This window comes from Podarcis tiliguerta (assembly GCF_965153285.1).
Source record: "Podarcis tiliguerta genome assembly, chromosome: Z".
Lineage (NCBI taxonomy): Eukaryota > Metazoa > Chordata > Lepidosauria > Squamata > Lacertidae > Podarcis > Podarcis tiliguerta.
The window spans coordinates 9,527,417-9,553,028 of record NC_139553.1 but is presented as its reverse complement, the minus strand read 5'-3'; the positions used below and the strand labels follow the sequence as shown (position 1 = coordinate 9,553,028).

General features: G+C 40.4%; 1 protein-coding gene and 1 pseudogene across 13 annotated transcripts in view; one reads left to right on the top strand and one right to left on the bottom strand.

The window, feature by feature from the left end:
• CAMSAP1 (calmodulin regulated spectrin associated protein 1) overlaps positions 1–25,612 on the bottom strand; it is a 40,320-nt gene that overhangs the window by 11,708 nt on the left and 3,000 nt on the right. For 4 of the 12 annotated variants that reach the window (XM_083422841.1, XM_083422847.1, XM_083422845.1 and 1 more), the window contains exons 3-10: positions 10,560–10,822; positions 10,218–10,379; positions 8,051–8,131; positions 7,008–7,040; positions 3,929–4,070; positions 2,857–2,996; positions 2,685–2,781; positions 1,310–1,487 (exon numbers count right to left, since the gene is read on the bottom strand). In XM_083422841.1, the coding sequence (XP_083278967.1) occupies positions 1,310–1,487; positions 2,685–2,781; positions 2,857–2,996; positions 3,929–4,070; positions 7,008–7,040; positions 8,051–8,131; positions 10,218–10,379; positions 10,560–10,822 (1,096 nt within the window). The remainder of the gene's footprint in view (positions 1–1,309; positions 1,488–2,684; positions 2,782–2,856; positions 2,997–3,928; positions 4,071–7,007; positions 7,041–8,050; positions 8,132–10,217; positions 10,380–10,559; positions 10,823–25,612) is intronic. The other 8 variants (XM_083422848.1, XM_083422849.1, XM_083422852.1 and 5 more) reach the window with 3 other exon arrangements.
• Positions 12,851–13,769, top strand: LOC310669324 (microspherule protein 1-like; annotated as a pseudogene). Its single transcript has one exon. The product of its transcript is annotated as a microspherule protein 1-like (transcript).

Sequence of the window (25,612 nt, the reverse complement as noted above, 5' to 3'; positions counted from 1 at the left end):
CCAGAAATGCCAAAACAAAGTAAAAAAATTAAGCCAGTCAACAAGAGTGACTCACAACACAAAATTGTACCAGCTATCTGAAATTAAGAGGCTATGCTTAAGCCAATGAACTACATTCTTAAAAGGAAACCATATTTAAAAGGAAAAAAAACAGAAGGAAAAGAAGGAAGGAAGGAGTAAAGAGAAGGGTGAATAATGAGACTTAAGTCTCAAGAGCCCTTTACAGAACTTAATTACATCCCGACTAGGAAGATTCAAGTTACTGAAACTTTAAAGCTGTCTTACTGTACATAATGTATTACTAAATAACTAATAGTTAATGTAGGAGACATTTGAAATTTACATTAAGCAGCTTTCCGTTTACATGGATGGTTAAAAGGACCCCATGAAAGCTAGAAAGAAGCCTATAAATGACAGAACAGACTCAGTCGCAGAAAATGGTATCTTTTTCATACTGGATGTGCGATTAGCTTACAGATTTTTGCAAAAGGTTCCCACCACAACCAGTGCCTGAACAGACTGAGAATTGTACTTCCTTGTTTCTTACATTTCTTGCTCTTGAATACATTCCTTTATTATTATTTTTTACCAAATGTGTATCTCTTAAGACTCTGCCTAAAACTCAACTAGAGTTGCTTCTTCAGACACGCATGCTCTTAAGAACCATATTAAAGATGCTGCACTGGGAGGTTGCAACAGTTGCCCCTCTTTATTCTTATGCAGAGCTTTGGAGGGGAAGGAGAGAAGGGGGCTGACGCACCAATGCACAGGAGAGGGAAAGAGATTGACTCTGACCACCATAGCTTCTCACAGCAGGGGACTAAAAGAGCCAGGAGACTCTCAGCCACAGAAGAGACTTGGGTTTATAAGCAGCACAATCAAGATTCGGCCATCCAACCAGAACTGAGTTACATTTTCCATCACAAGCAATGTATTGTGTATCAGTGGCTTTCAAGCACTTTCTCACCAAGTTTATTCATGCAAGTGGGAGGAACCTAATGCAGAACAAAGAAAATGTTGCTGCCCTCAGTATCCCAAAAGTCTACAGACCAAACTGAAAGACAACGGAGGCCTCGTAGTATGTTTTCATTTCCAAAATATAAGGATCCTTCAGTAAGCCTGTGTACCTCGCCCAAACCAAATAATATAACCTGTGGAGAAAATCCACACAGCTGCCTAATTTGAATTGTTGGAAGGAGGAGGGAATTAGTCTGCTGGACACAATTAAAGGTAACACTAGTAATAGGCTGTAGCTCCCAAACTGGTAAGGAAAGCAAGACTGAATGTAGAGATAGAAAGACAGACTTACAGATACTCAAATTCTTCAGGATGCAGGGAATACCTGTTGCAAGACTCCAAAGGGAGCTGAACTGGGAGTTGTACATCAGGTGAACTGGAAGCAGCTGGATTCACCATGAAACTGCGTTTCGTTGCGTTGGAAATAGGAACAGGCAGGCGGCTACTCTTCTGCTGCAACATTGTTTTTGCTGCACATTCATTTACAGTGTTAGTGTTGCCTTAAAAATGAGCTACCACCAATCAAGAGCCCTAACAGGCACTCTCAAAGTAAGATTTTATGAAATTTCTTGCCATTGCAAATCATCAGTATCATAATCCAATAAACTCAGATAAGCATATATAAAATTCACAGTAATCAGATATGTTTTGAACAGCAAATTGGCAGAGTGCCTATTAATAATGATTCTGAAACTTTTTAACAAATTTACCTGCACTTTTATATATATATATATATAAAGTCAACTATTTTAACATTCCTAAAAGCATAGTGGCAGTCCAGAAGTGGAGGCAGTCAGTGATTGCAAAAGGATAGGAGATGAGCGAGGGATATAACAAATGAAGGATGGGAAAGGACCATAAAAATAGAGTGCTTCCATGAGACAAGGATAAGGAGCCAATTTTGGGGGCTATTGAAGACTACAGAATAGAATGATTAAGGAGTGCAGAAAGTGACATACATCCAGCCCATGGAGCACAATGCCAGTCATAACAAAATAAAATGTTCTTGTGCAATTTTCATCCATTTCCGCAGGACCTGCATAGGGCTGTCTCTTAATGAATGGTGCCCCATGTTAATTTATGGGCAGGACAATGCCACTTCGATTTCCTGCATCAGACCTCAATATATTTTAATCAAGTGCCAAGAGTTTCCAGACACCCACTGCCACCAAGTACTGGACCAAGTGTAGGAATACTTAACAAGCTGGACTCACTGCATACTAGGTAGGGTAAGCTTGTATTTTGCCTACACTTTAAAAAAGAACTAAGCTCTAGTCTGGAAAGATAAAAAAGACACTCATCTAGCAACTCTCTGTGCATCCACTAGAAGATCTAAGCTTCTGATAATCAAGCTTGGAGACGCATAGGAATGCCACACAAGCTAACAAAAAAGTGCTTTGATATAAAACGTTCTAGCCACATCAGTGAAATTGTCTTCTGTAATCTGCATAGAACTCTAACCCAATGGTTGCTATTAATTTGATTCTGATTTGATTCTAGAATGTATTTTAATTAATTGACTGTGCGATTTTATGTACACTGTGCTATTTTTACGTGTTGTTAGCCGCTCTGAGCCCGGCTTTGGCCGGGGAGGGCAGGATACAAATAAATTTTTGTTGTTGTTGTTGTTACTATTATTATTGCTACAGAAGTTCAAAATATCTCACCATCTTTTACTTCTTGGAGGTCCCTGGGCTGCACGAAGTCTGGCTTAACATTCTCAAACCACCAGAATAATTCAGCAATGAAGACCATCATGTTGGGCTAGAAAAAGGATTTTAACATTAATAAGCTATCTACGTGTCTTTTAAAATTTGGGTGGATCCCTCCATGCCTTACCTTTAGGACCAAAGGAGCATACAGCATGTCCTCCAGTGTGAGGTAAAAACATTTGCTAAGATATTCATTTGAGAATTCCCGAAGCAGCTGGATGTTATAGATACTGTCAGCAATCGATGTTACCTCTTTTAGGCAGATCTCTAACCAATGATAAAAGCATCAAGGATCAGTGTCACAAGGAAGCCCAATGGATTAACCCTCAGCTCATGCAGTTATCATGCAGGAAAAAACAGTCAACACTTTCCCCAACAGTGCTTTGCTTCAGCCTATAAGTCAAACTACAGGAGTGGTATTCAAAGACAGCACAGGAACTGTGCAGCTCAAAGTCCCAACTAGGGGCAGCCTTTGCCAACCTGGTGCCCTGAAGATGTTCTGTACTAAAACTTCCATAAGCCCTAGCCAGCATGGAGGACACTGGGTTAGCAAAGGCTGCACTAGGGATACTGAGGCCAATTTGTATCAGCATGGAGATATTCTCAGCCGGGAAAGATAAAATGAGTATCATGGGCATGAGAGAGGGGAAAGTGATAAGTTAGAACATGTATAAGGGTAGTAGTTTCTGGATACAACGTGCCCATACTTAGATGTAAGAAATGTGATTCACCAAACATTATACATATTCAACCTGGGCTCTTCCTAATGAATGCCACTTCTCTAATCCCTTTGCATCAATCTCTTGGGTTGATATAGATCAGTATTGCATGGAGAACAAGCCTAGAATACACATCACAACTCCCCAAAGGTGGTAACTTGGAAGCAACAACCTTGTTTGAGAAGCAGCAGCAGCATTGCCATCCTTGTTTACATGCCATCATAGATACACATAATAAGCAAAAAGGACAGTTGACCAGGGGTTTGAGCCAACCAAAGTGAAGGATTTTTGTGTAGTTAGTTTCAGAGAAATTTCTAAAAATGTGCTCCCACTGCAAACAGTAGGACTAAAAGTTATTGGATTATTTAGATTATAATGAATACCGCAATTAGATTTGTATAAAGCTATTTTGGTAAATCCGTAACATTCTACTCAGACATTATTTAAAACTAGGTCACTTAGAATTTCTTATCCACGTACCATCTAGCTTCATATGTTCAGGACAATAATAATGTATCACAGCCAATAAAGCAGCCCCATCACTGCAGTCCTTCATCAAATCTTCAAGCAATGGGAAAAATGGTAACTGCCTATTTGAAAGGTGATCTCGGCGATAACGTACCTAATAGAGGAAGGCAGAATTTGTCACTGTAGCAAAGCTACTTGTCTTGTCATAATTACAGTATGAAGCAGTGATGTTATGATTGCCATTCCTCAGCTTGATACTTCTCATAATTCATCACTGATCTTGTGATCTGATATTCTATTGCATTGGTCGGCTAACCATAATAAATAGTCTACAAAACTACAAACTCAATTCCTTGAGGCATTTTTAGTTGGTTAAACTGTACCTAATTTGAAATAGTGATACCAACCCACCAATCCTAGAGAAACAGTGAAGCAAAGATTAAGTCTGGTAGACCCAAAGTTTTGTAAGCTGAATTACAAATAAATCCAACAGGCAACCTGAAAAACAATTGGTACTTGTATTACAAGGCTCTTCTTGTCAGACTCCATTCCACTACCGGCATACACTAATTTTATGTAATGAGTTGCTGGCATAATCAGATATCATCTGTTCTTTGGTTCTTCTGTGCTCCAAATCAATAATTGCTTTAGCACACAATAGTCTTTGACAGTGTATCAAGAGTACTCTGCTAGCGAGTAAAATTACTTGCAAGTTTAATAAGCAAAGCAGCACCTCAGTAAGTTCCTACTTCAGTAGCAGGGATTTCAAGATATTAACTAAAGCCTAAGGCTACTGCATAATATAGCATAAAACAGATCCAACCGAAGTTGTTACAGAAAGCATTTTCACTTATTGTGCTATAATCCTAATATTCAATAGATTGCATGGAGACTGTATTAAGCTAATAAATCACACAATAAATAGTATTTGACTAAATACCTTTCAGTTCTATACCACTACAGTATAGTAAAAATATTTCATTATTTTTATCTAAACTATACTACACAATACACAATACTGCTAGCTAGCTACTTAAGGCCATATCTATGTATGAAACGTGTATATATTTGAGGAAAGCATAGGCTGAGAAATTATTTCTGCAAACAAGTATTACTTGGTTACAAGTTCCAAAGACAGGGAAAAAGCAATGCAACAAAATTAGTTTTGAATTATTCAGTTCAGTTTAATTTAAAGTTTTCCCAGCAGGATAATCAAAGCTTTGTCAAATATCAATATTAGTATTATACAAAAAAGATGCAAAAGAAAGGTATATCATACTAAATGAGCAAGGGCCATATAAGATGTGTTGAATTAAGAGATTTATAAATACAAGATGCAAGTTGCTTTTCCCCCAGCCTGAAGCTCTCCCTAAATATGTAATGCAATGTGAATCATACTGTACCACACGAGCATATTCCACTGGTTCCAGCATGCAGTGCGATAGGGCATGCATCAGATCAGGCTTACACAAAAAATAGCAAGATACAAGATGGTAATCAGAATCATATAATAAATTCAAGCAAGTTGACACCCATTAAGTAGTGAATATGATTATTCAAATCAAGCAGATTACTTTACATAGTAAGGTGATCTGGTTAGTTTAAAGCATACTTCCCACCTTCATCTCCCCACTGCCTAAGCAATACCAGAAGGATGACTTCAAAGCAAACTAAGTGTTACTAAATTGAAAACCTTGGTTTTGAGGGATATCTAGCATTGCCTTCATTCTGGAAGCTAAATCCTACACAATTTTAGAAACTATTACAAGCTAGGGACATTTGCACTCACTTAAAGACTTTCTGCGGTATCCAATAAATGCTTAGGATGGCATCTGCTGTCCATGCACCAGGAGCTCTGGCACAATGATGACAGCAAGGAATGTTATGCTAGTATCGCAAGAGCATGCCAATGCAACTTGAATACGATCAAGGGCATTTGGCTACCAGCTTTGAACTGGTTAGCATAAAATCAATAATATCCATATGGTTTCAGGACTGCAGCAATAGTTATTCATTTATTTCAGAAAAAAATTATATAGCTTAAAACAAAAAAACCCTCAATGTGGTTCACAAAAAGAATTTACAGAATGTAAGACCCATTTAACAGCTTTCCCCCCTAATTACTATTTCAATTATCACTGTCAGAAAAGGGCAAAGAAATACTTGATATAGCTTAATATTCCATCACCAAGACTGCCCACAACCAGACTCTCCTGAGCATTTAAAGCCAACTGCAGGCGCAAATCCAGAGCCTTCCCTTAGCTGATTAATTACATAATCAGAACAACAAATGAATCAAGTTACATGCCTCTAGAACCAAAATAAGAATCCATCATATCCATAGGAATGCAGAACACAAAATACTGAAGATTTTGTTTTGTTTTGTTAAAGTACTAAGCATCTATACCTTTGAGACAAAATATTAATAGTAATGGAATCAAGTGACCATGATGTGCATGAGCACAAGAAATAAAATTTGCATTGTATAGGAAACATTTTAACAGCACCCTGCCTAAAGCTCAAATGTGGAAGTCAATCCTCACAACCAGTGCTTTTTTCTGGGGGGGACGCAGAGGTACGCATACCCCTAAACATTTTGTGAATCTAAGTTTGACCTCATTGAGGGGCAGTATTTCAATATGAGTAGGAAAATGAAAGTACTCCTAAACATTTTTTTTAGAAAAAAAAAGCACTGCTCACAACCCATTTTCTAAGACATACAAGCACCAAATTACTTTAAACTGACCAGCTTCACCTTAGCACTGCATAAAAGGAGTTTTCTGAACAGGAGAACAGTAACACACAATCAGTAGATTGTTCCTAATGTTTGACTGATTTCCTTGCTTCTCCAAATTAAGATTTTGAATCCCCAAAATTCTTAAATGCTGTATAGTGATGAGTATGCTGTACATACAGTATGTTGGCTCATGTAATGGAATCTACATTTTTTTAATATAAAAAAATCCTTAAGCAGAGAGTATATTGTAAGTTGTGAAAGCAGCATTTTAAATGGAAGCGAACACCAATAAAAGAATTACTAAAAGCCATGGTTTTGCAGATGACAACTGTCACATAGAATTAATTCACTTACAGGTACTAATTTCCAATACCATTTGGAAGGAGACTGCTCAGGAAGCAGGGAAGGGAATGTGGGAACAGGAGAGGAACATCAGCAGAGCAAGTTATAAGCAATACTTAAATGCACCCAATCCACAGACACTTTCATATCATGGTAGGTTCTTGAAATAGTAGTAGGCAAATACTTGAGCCAACAGTATCCTCAGAAGGAAATGCTAGCATCGAATTAAGAAGTCTCATAGGCAGTTATTTAAATGCTTCCTTCTGCAATAAAGGATACTGAAAGAGTTTTTTGCTCCGCACCAGTTAACATCATTACAGCAGTATTTAGTGCTACTTAGCTCAGTGCAGTTTGGCCAAAACATTCACAACAAATCAGACCAACTTTGAAGTTATTTATATTTGAGGAAAAACTTCCATTCCCCAGTAATGAAAGTGTAGCATTTATTAACAATTTTTAGTGCATTGAAATAATTAAAGGGAGAAAAGAGGGGAAGAGATGCACATGTAACACTGATAATTCTTTTAACTATTTAGCACATGCTTTATTAGTATTTGAAAGGGTTCCTGAATTTCTTCAAATCAATGTGTACAGCAAATATGATCCTGAATAACTTCACAATAAACGCTGAAAGTAATATGTTACATTATAAATATTATGAAAATACAGCATTGACATTTTAAGAGATGAGTAAAATGCAGGGTACAGACAACTACTCTAATCCAAAATACCAGAGCAGCCTCCAAATGCACAGGCTTCCTCATTGACTTTGAAATCAAGGAACATCTGGGCACACATGGGAAAAGCACAAGCATTTGGAAGCTCAATACACACATTGACCTGCAGTTATCACAAAGAATGCAGGGAAAGGAAACCAGAAGCATTACACACAGTGCAGAATTCTATGTAAATGAAGTGCAAGACAGCTTACAACCGCTTACTTGGTAAGCCATCCTACAATGGCTTACTTGGCAGCTGAAAAGTAATACAATCTACTTCCAAGTAATATACATGTGAATAAACTAAAATTATGATTCATCTAAAGTGTCTTTTACCTTTTGGTGACCTGGGCTTTCCAGTAAATGCTGTTTTAGTTTGACCTCTTTTTCTGTTATCTCTCTCATTTTCAGGTTCACCTAAAAATAGGAGGAAAGATAATGACAATTACATAGGTAAAGGTAAAGGTACCCCTGCCCGTACGGGCCAGTCTTGACAGACTCTAGGGTTGTGCGCTCATCTCACTCTAGAGGCCGGGAGCCAGCGCTGTCCGCAGACACTTCCGGGTCACATGGCCAGTGTGACAAGCTGCATCTGGCGAGCCAGCACAGCACACGGAACGCCGTTTACCTTCCCGCTGGTAAGCGGTCCCTATTTATCTACTTGCACCCGGGGGTGCTTTCGAACTGCTAGGTTGGCAGGCGCTGGGACCGAGCGACGGGAGCGCACCCCGCCGCGGGGATTCGAAACGCCAACCTTTCGATCGGCAAGTCCTAGGCGCTGAGGCTTTTACCCACAGCGCCACCTGCATCCCGACAATTACATACCTTTCCCAAAAAATATTTGTACTGCTTCAGTTCAACTGCTGTTTGCCTTATCAGTCTTCTATGCTTCTGAACTCAAACCAGAGGAGGAACAGAGGCCACCCATAAAAGTATTTCACATGCTGATGATCAAAATGGTACTGCACTCAGTTTTTCCTTGCATTATCTTAAGGCTCTAGGTGCTAACAAACAGTAGAATAATTTCTGCTTTCTAGCACATATTACAGACACCCAAGTTAAGGCAGGTATCAGGAATTCCAGCTTCAGGGATTTGTCCAGTCAGTTCTCTCCCACACTGTGCTTGTTTCATTTTTCAATGTCTTCCTATTTTTTTCTAGAATCTCCCCTCTCCCAACCAACTATTCTCCAAAGACATGGCACTACAAATGACTCACAGCCAACAGTCTAAGAATTTAAGAACCCTGCACTAGTTTAGATCAAAGATCCATCTATTCCAGCATTCTGTTCTCACAGGGGCCAAGGAGATGCCTACTGGCAGCTGCAAGGACCTGAGCACAACAGCAATTCCCAGCAACTGGCATGCAGAAGCCTACTGCCTGACACTGGAGGTAGTACATGGCTATCATGAAGGATAAGGTTAATATCCTTTTAAAGTTCTCAACCTCAATGCACACATCCTCCACATCTTGATTTCTACTATCAGTGCAAAATGGGCACAATCCAGCTGAAGTGAGGCACCTTTAGTGTGAAAAAAAGTCCTCTACACAAAAGCTATGTTTAGACTTAAATAAAGACCCCAACTGATTTACTTCACATGTATGACTTCCAACCTATTTTAAAAATTAAGTCCAATCTCTGGTTTCATATATAATCATTTTCAAAAATAACAGTTTTAAAATTAATGTTGAAAAGTGGATTTTGACACTGGGTTGGCACTATACAGCAGAGTACCTGTGTGAGCTAACCTGTGTCTGAACAATGAGTAACTTTTATTGGAGTCCTCATAAATAAAGCCTCCCACATTGGATAATTTTATTAAAGTTCCCCAAAATCATGTTTGGTAGCAAGCAGATCCTTTTAACTATATTAAACAATAAAGATTGAGTGGATATGAGTGGGTAGAGGTGCGTTCCCCCTCTCTCATAATATACTAGAGCATGGGAAAGTCAAGAACAACAGAAGGAAATACTTCACTCAGTACATATCTAAACTGCTGAATTTTCTGCCACAAGATGTGATGACAGACACTAATTTAGAAAGCTTTCAAACAAGAGAAGCCTTTTCCTCCATGAATTTGTCTATCATGGACTACCAGTCATGGTGGCCGTGTGCTACCACCAAGATATCCTGTAAATCAGTTGTAAGGGAACAACAGTGGGAGAAGACTATTGTCTTTGTGCCCTCCTTGTAGGTTTCTTGGAGACCTCTGGTTGGCCATTGTGGGAAACAGGAAGCTGGACTAGCTAGGGATACCTTTGGTCTTATCCAGTAGGGCTGCTTTTATGTCATTATGGTCAAATGAAGAAAAAGCACTGTTTTATTAATTTAGACTCTTTTAACATAAAATATGTTTATGCTGATTACTCATTGTTTGATGGGGGGGATAACTTTTATTAATAGTGCAATGACTACTGAATACCATTTCCCCACAGGAAATGTATGCAATAGAGTTCAAATCTACTCACATCTAAAGATGCTGTTTTACACCATTGTTTTTTACCTTATTAATCCAGAATATCATTGCATCCTCCAGATCATAGGGCAATTCCTTTGAGGCACTAAATGTAGAAAAACATTTGACACTTGCAACCACTTTCTCAATGCTGATCATTTCCACAGTGTAGGCCATCATGAGAGCATCAATCATTGCCATGTGAGGACTCTAAGGAACAAATAAGAACATGTTTCATTCAAATATATTTGAAGAAAGCTGGGGATATTTATTTTTTTTAAGTTGGCTAATTAAAACAGGCTACAATTGAGGAAGCTAAGGTGAAAAACTCTGAAGGACAGAATGGGTCCTACGGCAAAGAAAAGTTAAGCTTTCTTTTCTTAAGCTAACCATTTTGATTGGCGCACAGCTGAGATCCAATTCAGACACAGGTGTATCATCGCTCTCCATGACGTAAATCCCTTTCCGAGACAGAGCCTGGATGACCGACTGGTGTCCCTGCAGAGCAGCCACCTGATCCCCTTTCAGAATGAGGCTGCAGACACGGCAGTAGAGCTCGCTGGACAGCAACAGCTTGATGACAGGTGGTTTAATATGTTCTTCCTCATACTGATCTATATAAAATGGGTCCTTCAGTTCATCTGGGATGTTATCTGAAATAAAAGAAGAATGAGGTCTAACAAGGGGGTTCATTATAAGCAATACAAAAAGCTCATTGAGAACAGAGGCAAAACAGACACACACAGTCAGAAGCAAACTACTTTCTGGCATTTAAGAATATTAGAGAACATAGATGAGCAACTTACTTTAGTAGCTGCAAAAAAATATTTCTTTCCCAACACGTCCCCTTCTGTGACCTTGGGTGAACTGGCTCTACTACCCTCAGTCATCCAATACCCCAATGTGACCACCTCCCCCATTTCCTTTAACTTTCTCCACAAAACTCTTTTCTTTTTCCAGGAAGTACTTTTTGTAACCAAGCAAAAGTACATGAAATTGAAGTAATCACATATTATTGCCTCCATTTCTCCCCTTCCTCTGCTTTCCCTGTGTCGATTTCAAATTGTAAGTCCACTGAGGCAATGCCTTGTTGCAACTGTTCTTTGTAAAGCACTATGAGTGTAGCCAGCACTATACAAATAATAATCTATCATGGTTAGCAGAACATACATCAGATTATTTCTGGTCATCTTGAACCTCTCATAACCACAGAACACCTCATCAAGAAAGAGTAGGTGCATTTGCTAAGGTACCTTGTGGGACCACAATGGTTACCTGAAAGAGGTTGGAAAAAGAGAAAGGGCAACCCAAACAGACTTATGATAGGACTAATAATCTGTGCTAAACTTTTAGGTTGCTTTCGGCCATCTAAACACGCACATAACATGGCAGCAGTGCTGGGCAGCACTTTGTGTGCCTGGACCATTTGTGTATCTAAAAGCAACCTAACCTGAAACTGTAGCCAATAGCATATCAATATTATTATATACAGTTTATATGCTTTACAGATTGACAAATTCAAATAATAAACTTAATTGCACTATGAAAACTTGATATCTAAAATGTACATTTAAAACACTAACATCTTTTAAATTAGCATACTGCTAATGACACCACAGATACTCACTGAAAGTTTGCAGAAGTTTATCAATTGCTTCGACACGCACACAACCTTTTAAATTTGATGTAACAGAGAGTGCTTCCAGACAGGGGCTTAATTTGCAACTAAGTTGCTGAGACATTGCAAACAGGACATTGGCAGCAAGGGTTTTTCCACTTACTGGATTTCCCCTGGAAAGGGTAAATCCGGATTAATGGAGGTGTGGGGAGAGTGTGTACAGTACTGGTATTTTGATGGGGAAGTTAGAAGAAACCTGCATGCGTGAGGAGCACCAATCCAAATAATAAATAAGCACCAGGAAGCTTTCTAAACACACTTAACTAGAAGCAGGTCCCATTGAACTCAGCAAAACTCATTTCTAAGTAAAGGCTTGATGTGAACTAGCAGACCGCAACCACTTTACAATGTCTTCAAAATGTTTTATTTCTATCATACACTAATCTTCAAGCCACCAAGAGCAACACACCATTTGCGTTTTTACCATGTTTATTAGACTATCACTATGTTATATATTTCTGCCTCACTAGATCAGAACAATAGAATCTGATCATTTGAGGCCTCAGGAAGAGTTTTTATATACTACGCTCTTGCAAAATATTGAGGCAATGTACATAAAAAACATGTAAAAGCAACACAAAACAGTTACAGCAACTAGCACAGCATTCTAAGAATTTGTGCTATACGATTCCACTTAGCTACACTGCTTAGCAACCTTGTAGCCATGTTCTGCACTAACTTCAGCTCTTATTGTAGTACTCCCCTGCTCTCTGCTGGTAAAGGTAATCAGCAACCAAGGCTTTGTTGATGCCATAACCAGGCCCAGACTGAAATTGTTTCAGATAATCTATTTCATCCATGAACATCTGCAATTAACCAGCCACCACCATCTCAATTACCTTGTGCCTCAAAAGAGAGACTCACAACTGGGCAGTACTTTTCAAAATACCTCAGGTTCACATCTCCAAGATGGAGGTCAGAGAGAGAAAGTAGAATCCAGCATGTCTTTCCTATAACACTTGGGAATGACATGCTGGATTCCAGACTGATGGTGTTAACCACAATGAGTCACTCTGAAGACAAGTCTCTGGAAGGGCAAAAAATGAGCTCCTCACAGGTGTTGGGTGCCATGATGATGAAGTTTGATGATGAACTTGTAGAGAGCAGCCTTGCCAAATCATCCAGCCAGGCCAAGAACTCCAGTGGGGTGGAGCCAGGGCACTACTCTGTCAATGAGCCTTCTTCCAGTGACAAGAAGAAGGTGTCCAAATCTGCACAAGTCACCCCAAACCCGGCTCCAAATCCCAGCATCACCAAGCAGATGATGAAGAAGTGCAAGCAGCCTTTGAAGGTCACCAAGGATTTGGGCCGCTGGAAACCCACTGATGTTTTGCTGTTGATCAGCTTTGTGTTTCAGACCATGACTTGACCTCTTTGCACTTGGGGGTTCAACTGCTGTTTTAATCTGCAGGAGATCCAGAAGAGGTTGGCATGCTCTGCACTATAACCCTGTGATTTCAAAGCTGTCTTGACAGGCCATGCAGCAGTTGCATCCAGAAGCCATAGTATCTATGCAGAGTAAAGTGCTCTTCAGCAAAGCAGTGGAGCCAACCCACCATGGATACCCAGAGGTTTTCTACCCCTCCTGCACTGCCAAGGTCCTACCAACACACTGGCAACTCATGAAGCAGTACTACCTCTTGAGAACAGTGCAGCCACTGCCCAAAGGGGATCAGGTGCTCAACTTTCTGATGCCAAATACATGACAGATGACAGCAAACTAAATGATATCTGAGATGAGGTGTTGGAGCATGAGCTGACCGAGGCAGACTGGAGACAGAAGCATGAACTCCAGCAGCTAGAGCAAGAGCTGCATAAGTGGCAGGTGCTGGTGGACAGTATAACAGGAATGACTTCCCCTGATTTTGATAACCAGACATTGGCTGTGTTGTGTGAAAGGGTGGTGCATTATCTTAGGCACTCCTGGGGGGTCACACTTGGCAAAGCCATGGAAGATCACACTTGGCAGAGCCACCAAAGACAATCAGATTGATGTGGATCTAGCACTGCAGGGGCCAGCCTGGAAAATATCTCACAAGCAAGGCATCATCAAGCTGAAAAACAATTGTGACTTTTTCCTGGCAAATGAAGACCAGCGACCCATTTACGTGGATGGGCACCCTGTGTTTTGTGGCAGGAAATGGAAACTCAGAATTAACTTGATGGTGGAGATTGCTAGCTTGCGGCTTGTCTTCCTCATCAGCCAAGACCTGATTGTGCTTACTAAGGCAGAGGATGCCCAAACTGCCCATCTCTGAGGCCTGGATCAAACCAAAAGCACCAGTGGGTCTGTGTTTGGCTTTTCACACCCCACTCCTTTTGCAGCAGAGACCACCAAGCTTTCTGATGACAACGATGCAGCTTCAAAGATCCTGCCCTTTCCTAGGCTAGGACTGAAACTTCTTGGGGGCCTTTTCTTTTGCAGAGGAGGAGGAGCTCTGCTTCATCAATCAGCAGATCTATGTATGACAAAAAGAGCCAAGCCTTAAACTAGCACCTTGCTTGCATGGTGTGTGGCTAGGCTTGTGCAGCTATTGTGCTTGATTCTCTCTGGAACAGAGTGACAAAAACTTTTATGGAGGATTAAGGGCTAGGGAGTGTGTGTCAAATGAGCTAACAAAATAGTTGCTAATCTTTTTATTAACCCACCTCAGGGTCCAGGTAAGGCCTCTTAAGGAGGGAGCACAGCACTACCTCTTTCAATGGATCCAAACTACAAGACAGCAATGGATCCAAACTACAAGAAAGAAGATTCCATCTAAACATTAGGAAGAACTTCCTGACAGTAAGAGCTGTTCGACAGTGGAATTTGCTGCCAAGGAGTGTGGTGGAGTCTCCTTCTTTGGAGGTCTTTAAGCAGAGGCTTGACAACCATATGTCAGGAGTGCTCTGATGGTGTTTCCTGCTTGGCAGGGGGTTGGACTCGAAGGCCCTTGTGGTTTCTTCCAACTCTATGATTCTATGAAAATGGTAGGCATTGCTCCCTCCCACAATGAGCATCCAGTCAATCCCTCTTAATTAGCTCTTACAAACCATGATAAACAAAGAGCCAAATGACATGTGGTAAGCCTAACCCACTACCAAGTGTCCTGTCCACATTATCAGGCTGTAAAAGCTCAATCTTCAGAACAAGGCAGAGATTTCAGGAGAAGTGCTCATCTTTCTCTTGCCAAGGATACCTCTAGTCCAATTATGCTTTCACCCACTGAGCACAGCACTTTACTGCATAAAGTAGTTTATCATTCCACTAGTCCAGAAAATGATAAAGCCTATCTGACTGATCTGGGCTTTGATCAAAATTCAGCAGCTTTCTGTTATTACTTCTTCTAGAGCTACTATTTGCAGTTTCAGAGCACACATTCCAGAACATGCTTCATGTCTTTCAATAGCCATTGACATTTCAATAATCCCAGCACTGATGACCTTCTGAAGGTACATGTATGCACACCCAATGACCCCTTGAAGGTCACAAGCCCAGCTGAATATCCTAGGGTTTTCCCCAGGATACCATATTTTACATATACAGACATAATTTATATTATCATTACCCTGAAGGGAAATGACACACCCTTACCAAACAGACAGATTATGCCCTAGAGAGCTGTAGTGGAACAGGAAATAATTACTATATGCTTCCATAAAGTCCAAAATGCAGGCAAAGACTACAAGTGCTTCTAGATGGAGGTTTACTCTGAAAATCATGAAGGGAATGACTACCGCTGATTGAAATGTCAGAGTCAGATCTAACAAGATTGATACCAGTTATGGAAACCACAGGATGGGAGAGTGTTCTTGTGCTCAAATCTTGCTTGCTGGTTTCCCTCAGGCATCTGTTCAGTCACTGTGAGAGAAGCAGGATCTTCTTATGCTGCTGGCATTATCCACAAGCTGTATTGCTGAAAATTTCTGACCAAAATTTTTTCATCCTTCTCAGATTATTTTTATTAGTGTTCAGTTGCTATAAGCTTCCCAGGAATAAGTACAATGCAAAAGCACCAGTGAGTTACATTTGTTTTCAGAAACTGCTATGTACATAAATCTATTAGCTTCTTAGTTTCACCCAATTCTCATGAAAGTTCTACAACAACTATGCAGGACAATATCCATACTATTCCAAAATCCCAAGGAAGTTGCAGTTTTGAGTTTTAGGAATTCTAGTTACGGTACTAAAACTTGATTTCAAGTTACATATTTTTTTGTTACTCCTACCAACAGATTTCAAAAGTTTTCAGCATTAACAAAGATTTGTAAAGTTTTCAAATCTATTCAGTTGTTTTATAAACAAGGAAAATAAAATGATATAGCCTGATAGAGATGGGAAGTACCTAATCAATATTACAAGTTTTCCCGCGTCTGTGCAAAATCAGCAACCTAGACTACTACCTAGTATTACCTAACCACTCAGCTCAATAGCTATTATTTTAAAATATTGTCAGATTGGTAATAATGCTTTGTGTTGCAATTGTATGTTTTAAACTGTGATAAAATATAATGCTATGTTTCGTTTTGAGTTGCCTAGAATGCTTGCTATCAGGTAGAATGATGGCACATAAATGTTTTAAATAAGCACCAACAGTGTAGTTGTAACCTTATCTACTCAGACGTAATTCAACGGGGCTTTCTCCTAGATAAGTGGAGTTAGGATTGCATCTTAAAAAAACAGTTCTCCATGCAAGAGATGTAACAATCCAAATGTACTAATAGATTAGTTTAGGTTTCACACAAAATTGAAGAGAAGCCATGTGGTAATGAACGAAGCACAACTCTACACAGGGCTTGAGGGGGGCATTGAGTGCCTGGAAATATAAAGTCACTTGAGCTTTATGAAGCGCTGATATAGCAGATTAATTTATCTAGTCCATATTGTCCATATTATGCATTATTCACATGGTCAGGATACTACCTCATTTTACCACATTAGTAAAGGAAATGAGCCTCAGTAAGTTACTTGATTTTATTTTATTTTAAGCTTGAAAATAGTTTCCATTTTTACAGTTTTGCTTCTCAAACTATGAGCAGCATCCCATGTAAAAATACAAATACAAAACAAGACTGCAGACGAAACACATATCAATAGGAGTGTCTCAACCTGAGTATCTTGATGTTACATTCAAATAACAGAACAAAGTCCAAAAATGCTGATCACATTATGACTGAATTATGCATCAGAATAATACATTCTTCCCTTTCCCCAACACTGTGGCAGCTGGCTGACTGGACCCGGCCTCTGGGACAGGAGCCGTGGGGTGGCAGTGAGAGGAGCCTTCCCCACCCAGACATGTAGAGATGGCCCACCTTCCTTAGGCCAGCTTGGAAGACAGCTGGCCGGCAGCATTGGAGAAGGGGAAGAAGAAGAGGGAGGGTGGAAGCTTCACCTGACAGAGAGAGAATAGGAGAAGGAGAAGGCAGCAACAGCAGTATCACTCCTGCTGCTGCCTTGTGCAACGAGAGGGTCACAGGGTTATTTGGAGTCAGGCCTACACTGAACTGCAGAAGCTGTGGGAGCTGTTTAGGAAGTTGGAGCAGCAGAACAAACAGCTCCGCATTTGCAGTGTCAGTGGAGCTCCAGGCAGCAACCCCAATCTATAGCAGCGGAGGGTCAGGCACCTGCACACCATCGGCTGCGCCTCTTGCCATGGCTGTTGGCACCTCCACTGTCACCTTTGCTGCTGCTCTCCGCCACCACTAGGAGCAGCCCACTAATTCTGGGGCTCGAGAGTCACTGCCTTGGCCCCAACAAAATTGGGCCCAGGTGGCCTCCACTGAATGAGAAAAAAAGGAAGCGGAAGTAGTTGGCACTGCAGATGTTTCAGCAGCAGAGGGAGCTGTGAAGAGTGCCAGCCTTCTGAAGGGGAGCCACTGAAGCCCAATGAGCTGGAACGGCAGCACCAAAAGGCATGTATCTTCTAGTGCCCTAATACCCCACCAACCAGGTGATTCGCAGGACAGGGCAGCAGTGAAAGAGGCGTGTCTTTTGGTGCCATGTCAGCCAGGTGGAGATGTTAGGCGCCAAACAATGGCATCTGGACATCTCCACTGCCTCACAAAAGGCTGGTTGCCAGTCACAAAATGTGATTGGCGCCTGGCTAATTACGAATGCTGGTTCCCTTGAATTAGAAACAAGCAGCATGAAAATGTTTCACCCAGAAGCAAGCCTAAGGGCAAGCGCAAACAATTTTTTTGCATCCAAATAATGGCATCTTACTCTAATTGCCCAATTACACAGAAAGTCAATGTTCCAGGTGAGCACAGATATCTATGTTTGCTCCTTAGTAGTTCCTCATATCATGCACATTGGAGATAATGTAATACTGTACATTGGTTCAGATAATAAGCTGAAAGCTACCAGTCTCAAGTTCCAATCTTACCTCTTAGGCAAATCTTAGGCAAATCTCAGCTATCAGTAGATGAAGCCACAAGATCGCCTTTTAAAACCAATCTATTTTCAGCCAAGAAGTATATATTCTAGTTTTCAGGTGTCTGTAGAGCACATTTTGTCTTCATGCTAATTCTTTATTGCTACCGACAATGTTAAAAGCCTAATAAACATTTGAAGAGTGAAGTGTTATCAGGTCCAATTCATTGTTTGAGCAGAACCAAGTAAAGCAAACTGCATCTACCTGATTTAGAAAGACAACAAAGGAACTCCATTTGTATCCAGGATTAAATTCTCTTTCCCCTTTTAATATAAGTAGAATGATAATCCAACTGATATAAAATAAGGATCAAAAGTCCTACATATCACAGTTTCTAAAAACAAACAATCCTCCTGCTCTACCAAAACATATACCGTATTTTTCGCTCTATAAGACGCACTTTTCCCCCTCCAAAAATGAAGGGGAAATGTGTGTGCGTCCTATGGAGCGAATGCAGGCTCCTTGGCTACAGCGATAGCAACGTGAAGCCTCCAAAGCACAGAGGGAGAGCTCCAGAGGCTTTGCGTTGCTTTCGCTGAAGCCTGGAGAGCGAGAGGGGTTGGTGCACATTGACCTCTCTTGCTTTCCAGGCTTCAGGGATAGCCGCCTGAAACCTTCGGAGCGCACCACGAGTTCCTGCTGCGTTCCGGAGGCTTCAGGTTCCTTTCGCTGAAGCCAGGAGAGTCTTGCTCTCCCAGCTTCAGCAAAAGGAACCTGAAGCCTGCGGAGCACAGCGGGAACTTGCGCTGCACTCCGAAGGCTTCAGGGATCTTTGAGGCTGGCGGTGGGGGAAAGCAGCGCTTTCCCCCACCGCCAGCCCCACAAGCTCTGGGGGCAGCGGGAAGGTGGCGCGCCACCTCTGTGCTGCTCCCCGACCTGGTCTTTGAGGCTGGCGGTGGGGGAAGCAGCGCTTCCCCCCACCACCAGCCCCACAAGCTCGGGGGGCAGCACAGTTGAACGCACAGAACGCACCTTGTTTTACAGGGGGAGAACAAGAAAAATAAATTCTCCCCCTCTTTGCGCAGCGCCCCTTCAGCGAAACGGCAGGAGAAATGCAAGGGGCTCCGTTTCTCCTGCCGCTTCGCTGAAGGGGCGCTAAGCAGAGAGCAGGAGAATTTATTTTTCTTGTTCTCCCCCTCTAAAACAAGGTGCGTCCTATGGTCCGGTGCATCCTATAGAGCAAAAAATACGGTATTTATTGTATCTTTGTTTATATGACAGCATTCAACATACTACAAGCCTCCTTTTCTAGCCTTCTATATACTGTTAGCCTTTTTTATGTTATCAAAGTCCCAATGAAGTCAGAACCTAGATATAATATATTAATAAGTAGAAGAAAAGCAGTCTACAGAGAGCAGTTATCAACTGGGTGCAACTCTTTTTTATATTTCCATTTTTTTTCATAAAACAAAATCTCATCTCCTGCCAAGAATCCAAAACAATAGATTGCGCAGACAAGTGTTGCAAGGAGTACAACTGTGATTAGAAGAGGCTTCCAATAAGCACTGTAGTCCGTGTGCCCTAAAATCTACTTCTTACTTTAAACTTCTTGTTGTTTGCATTCATCTGTGTTGAAACAATGGAGTGCACCCAATCCTCTGTGTTAGCAGCACCTAAGTGTCCTGGGCTGCCCAGCCCTCAGCCTCACTGATGTGGTCCAAAAAAAGAGAGAGAACAACACGTTTGGCACCAGCCTAGCTTCAGGAATTGCTGGAAGGAGGCATTCAAGGTGCCATCCAACCTTCTTAGGAACTGCACTTCAGATTTGTGTAGGTTTTACTTCTTACCGTTTCTTCTCTTGAAGATATCCTGCAATACAAGTGAGGTTTAGGATCCAAGTTTTCCTTCTCCTAGATGGGCTACCTTCCCAGGTTGAAGAGCCCCATCTGCCCCTCACTTCTCTCTACAGCACATGCAGAAACAGCCTTGATAACCATTGGACCCACTATTGCTCTCATCTGCTCAGTCCACTGGAACCTGTCCCTAACTCACTCATCGGCTACTCTCACCTGGTTTAGCTACCCAGTTGAAGTGATTCCCGGAGTGTGTCTGCTGTCACATGCTGACAGCTTCTAGGAGCCACAGATGAGAGCTTAGTACAGGGTGGGGACCAAGATGAACAAACCACCCCAGAAAGAACATGACATGTCTTCCACCACAGATACCCCTTCCTCTAACATCCCCTATACCCCATGCACACTTTAAACTAGACCATGTGAAAACCAAGGAGCTGAGACTCAGAACATATGGTTTAAATAAAGTCCCAACCTGAAGCTTCACTAACTCAGATTTCCACAAACACTTCTACTCTCATTTTCTGAAGTAGCCAACCAGGATAACGGAGCCAAAAACTGCAAGCTTATACACTTATATGTGAATTAAGTCTATTTCCTCAATGAGGCTCTAAGCAAACAGGCATATCTTGTTTAAAAAGAAATACTAGTGATAAATATCATGTGAGCAATATCACTAGCTGAAATAAGATGCAGCCAATGTGTGGCTTTCCAGAAGCTGTTGGGACTAAAAAAATCACATCATACCTGACCACTAGCTATGCAGACAGTGGCTAGTGGGACCTGGAGTCTATTAACATCTAGAGCAGCCTTTCTCACCCTTGGGCCCCTAGATGTTGTCAGACTACAACTCCTAGCTAGCATGGCCAGTGGTAGTGGATGATGGGAGTTGTAGTTCAATAATACCTGGGGACCAAAGGTTGAGAAAGGCTGAACTAGAGAATTAACATGTTGTCACAAAGAGATACAGTATAAGCAGCAAACGTTTTAGGCATGTCTGATATGTGTGTGACCATAAACATGTGCATTGCGCCAAAACTGGAATTGAGGTGAAAAAGTCACAAAAAGGGGCAGAACAGGACAGTGGCAGAGTAGGGTGTTTCAAATACACATAATTTCACTTAAATGCATGGTGCCTTGGAACATAACCCCCACATAAATGGGGAGTTGCCTGTATTTACTGCACTAAAAGATACTTAGATTGTAACAATTATTAGGGTTTTGCCATGAGGCTTTTAAAAAAACCATACCATATTAAGCAAAAATGTAGCAAGAAAGAGGGGGAAGCAACATAGCAGTCATGAGCAATAAATGAAGTACCGTACTTAAAGTTGGATAAACATAGATTTTGCATTTAATTTATTATTTTTTTGCAACCTCAGGTTATACACAACAGGGATACACAGCAACATGTGGTGTTAGCCTCATTCTATTATGCATTTTAAAATTTGTACCTTATCCACCAGCTCTATATCCAAGTGAAATTGTTCGCACTGCATCTGCACAAGAGAGACTACAGCATAGTTCACTTTTGCAATTGTGGGGGTGGGGAGGTTTATTGGGTTGTTCTTGCTTTAATTTTTATTATGTTTTTTGTGGTTTTATATTATGATTTTATCCTGTGAACCACCCTGACACCTGTGAGTATAGGACGGTATACAAATTTAATAAATAACGACAACAATTTCAGGGGATCATAAGTGATCCCCTGGTTTGCTTCTCCAACATTCTGTCCTTTCCCCGGCTTTGCTTTCCTTCTGCAGGATGTCTACATTTCCTGCACTAGAAAGCACAGTATAACATTCCTAAACATGCAAGCGCATCATAATTAAAAAAAAAAAACTGGCCAGCATGACGTCATTCAGATCAAGTAAGTAGTTCTCATAAAAGCAGCCAAAGGCCAAGCATCATTTCTGCCTTCATCACATAGTTCAACAGTGTGATACAGCAGCAAAAATAAATTAATGCTATTCTAGGCTACATCAACAGAAGTCCAGATCAGGGGAAGTAATAGTACCACTATTCTGCCTTGGTCAGACCACACGTGGAGTACTGTGTCCAATTCTGGGCACAACAATTTAAAAAGTATGTTGTCAAGCTGAGTTGTGTGCAGAAGTGGCCAACCAAGATGATCAAAGGTCTGGAAACCAAGGCTTATGAGGAATGGTTGTGGGAGTTGACTATATTCAGCCTGGAGAAGAGGAGACTGAGAGGAGATATGATAGCCATCTTCAAATATCCTAAGGGCTGTGATATGCAAGATGAAGCAAACTCAGGGTGGATAAAAATCAATGATTTGCTTTTCAAAAAACAGATTTTTAAAAAATAAATAAATTGGATTTTAAAAATAAAATGCTTTTGGAGAGAAAATATTTCTAAAGATAGTTTTTTATAAGTGGCAGTGGTACCTCAGGTTAAGTACTTAATTCGTTCCGGAGGTCCGTTCTTAACCTGAAACTGTTCTTAACCTGAAGCACCACTTTAGCTAATGGGGCCTCCTGCTGATGCCATGCCACCAGAGCATGATTTCTGTTCTCATCCTGAAGCAAAGTTCTTAACCCAAGGTACTATTTCTGGGTTAGTGGAGTCTGTAACCTGAAGCGTATGTAACCTGAAGCATATGTAACCCGAGGTACCACTGTACATTATAGTCCAAAGGCTATTCATCAGGAAATAAGGATTTGTTTTCAGTTTTTCATGTTTGCTTAAAATATTTCTTTTGAAAAATTGTTTAACCACATCAGTTAACAAACATTGATACATATGCTATTATGTTTTTGTTTTAGTTACGGTACATAAATTGTTTAAATTATTATTAAGGAAATTATTATTTTTCTTCTTCCAATAAAGTACATCAGAAAAGTTGTCCAAATATAAACAGTTAACTTATTAAGCTAATTAATTAACTAATTAATTTCATAATTATTCTTCTGCTCTAGAGGATAGGACCCAAATCAAGGGCTTCAAGTTACAAGAAAGAAGATTCTGACTAAGCATCAGGAAGAACATTCTGACTGTAAGAGCTGTTTGACAGTGAAACAAACTCCCTTGGGAGGTGGTGAACTCTCCTTCTTTGGAGGTTTTTAAGCAGAGGTTGGATGATCATCTATCATGGGTGCCTTAGTTGAGATTTCTGCATTGTAAGGGGTTGAACTAGATACCTTTGGGGTCTCTTCCAACTCTACAATTCTGTGATTCTATAATTAATTAGAAGGGATCAGCCTAAACTAAACTAAACTAAACTGAACTTAAGCCTCACATTTTAGTTGAGATATAGAACTGAAGTGTTTCAGGTGCCTTCAAAAAGTACAATATTGTCCAGTGGTTCTCCATTGACGAACATTTTGGTTTTCGAATGCCCTAACCCAGGAAGTAAATGCTTCAGTTTTCGAACATGCCTCAGAAGTTGAACATGCCACGTGGCTTCTGCTGAGTGCAAGATCCTGAGGCCTAGCTGTTGGCTATTGAGTTTTCTGTTTTCGAATGTTTAAGAACTCGAACAGTCTTCCAGAACGGATTACATTCGAAAACCGAGGTACCACTGTACTGATTTTTGGGGTGTGTGGCTCTTATATACCACCTAATGCAGTGAAAAGCTCCTTCTAAAATGCCTAACAAATTTAAATATTAGTAATGCAAAGCAGTTTAAGCTGCAATAAGAGAGAACCAATCAAAACAACTTAAAACTCCATAAAAACTTAACAACTAAAATAGAAACACCACCATTATCAAGACACAGGTCAATTTTATCTCCCAAAAGACAGCAGAAATGTTTTCGTTTTGTCAGATTTACTAAAAGCTTCAGCAGAATGGGCCTCTCCTGAGGTGCTCCACAGGAAAGGCACCACCAAAGAGAAGGTTCAGCTTCAAGGGAAACGATAAAACTGGCTTCAAATACTTAAGGAAGCTGAAGCAAGGCCTCACCTGAAGATGACATTGCATACAAATGAAGTTTGTACAGAATGAGGCACTTACCAAGACCTTTAGCACTGGTCAAGTTTTACATATTTCCATCTCCTTCCTTTCACCCCCACCAAGTGCTAATGCCCTTTGCGACACTGAACAACTGTGCTCTCCAGCATTAGCAGAACCCATGCCTTACAAATAAGTTAGATGAGATGAAGCATATATGAAATCAGATGAATATGCCTTGTATACAATTGACATTTTTGACAGGTATGCTCATTTTGAGGCAATACTGTATTACTACCAGGTATTCTGAGAAGCAATCCAAGTCATTTAAGAACTAGAAGGACTGGAAGGCTTCACATTTGTATTAGAGGATAACACTGAAATTTAAAGATATTAATCTGCTTATGGCTGGTTTCATATGCAAAACACAGGAATATTAGCCTAATCTCTATACTTGTTTACAGAATTAGTAGACTTTTTTAAAGGTGAGGAAATCAATTAAGGGAATCTGGCATTAATATTGATGCCAAGTATGGATATGTCTAGAACTTGCCATCACACATGACTGCCCAAGCCTAGTTCCCATGGAGGTTTTAAACAAACACAGGCCATGCAACAAATGTGTTCTACACCAAGTAGACCAGTTAGTGGCTGCACATGATACTATTTTTTTTACCAAAATAAGCTAATTCAAAAACCCACAAAAATGAAATTGTAGATATTTACTTTAGTGTCCAGTTATAATTTTTAAACTGCAGTCACAGATTGTGTTATGATAGAATATTATTTGACTTTGCTGCTAATTGAAATTATAGTATACTTTCATAAACAGAAGAAGTGAACCAAAAACTTGCTCAAAGCTCCTAATTTTGCTGTGCCACATGAACAATCATCCCCATTCTAAAAGCTGAAAACAAACCAAAGCCATGTGATTGCAGGAATACAGTGTATTACTTAGCACTAACACAACACAAGCTAATGTTAATCCATTAAGCATATTAGAGTTTGGCAAATTAGTCAGATTAACAGGGCTATCTAATTTTCTACATGTTACATTTTGTTTCAGTTAAAAGTATAATACCGATATGCAGCCAAAATCCTGGCACAAATGACAAAAACCAAGAACTCAAAGTAGACGAAGCAGAATCTACTTTAAGACAACACACTAGATGGTAATAGTGCTTCAGAAGACCATCGAAATAAAACTAAAGTTGCAAACAAGATTTTTTTCTATCCCATCTATTCATATTCATTACCCACAATGTTATGCAAAGAAATGAATGCTGCCTCACTGCTATGTTCTAGAATACAGCAGCCTTGGTTAAAAAATAGATGAGTGAAATATCTACAATATGATACAGAAGCCACAAGATTCTTATTCTTTAATCAGCTATGCTCCATAAAAAGGTAGCAGCAAGGATCTACAGGATTGCCAGAATGAATCACACAATAATAAGGATTTAAGGGCCTTCAAGAGCTCAGCCTTTGTAGGTCTAGGTTCTGTGTGAGAGAGCACTATTTCATGAAACAAAAACAAAAACACAGTTATATGCACTCCCACAAACCATTCACAATGAGGAAAAGGGATGTACACTGACAAGGTTCCTAGCAAGCACTTATTAATATCCTGGGATCTAAAAACAT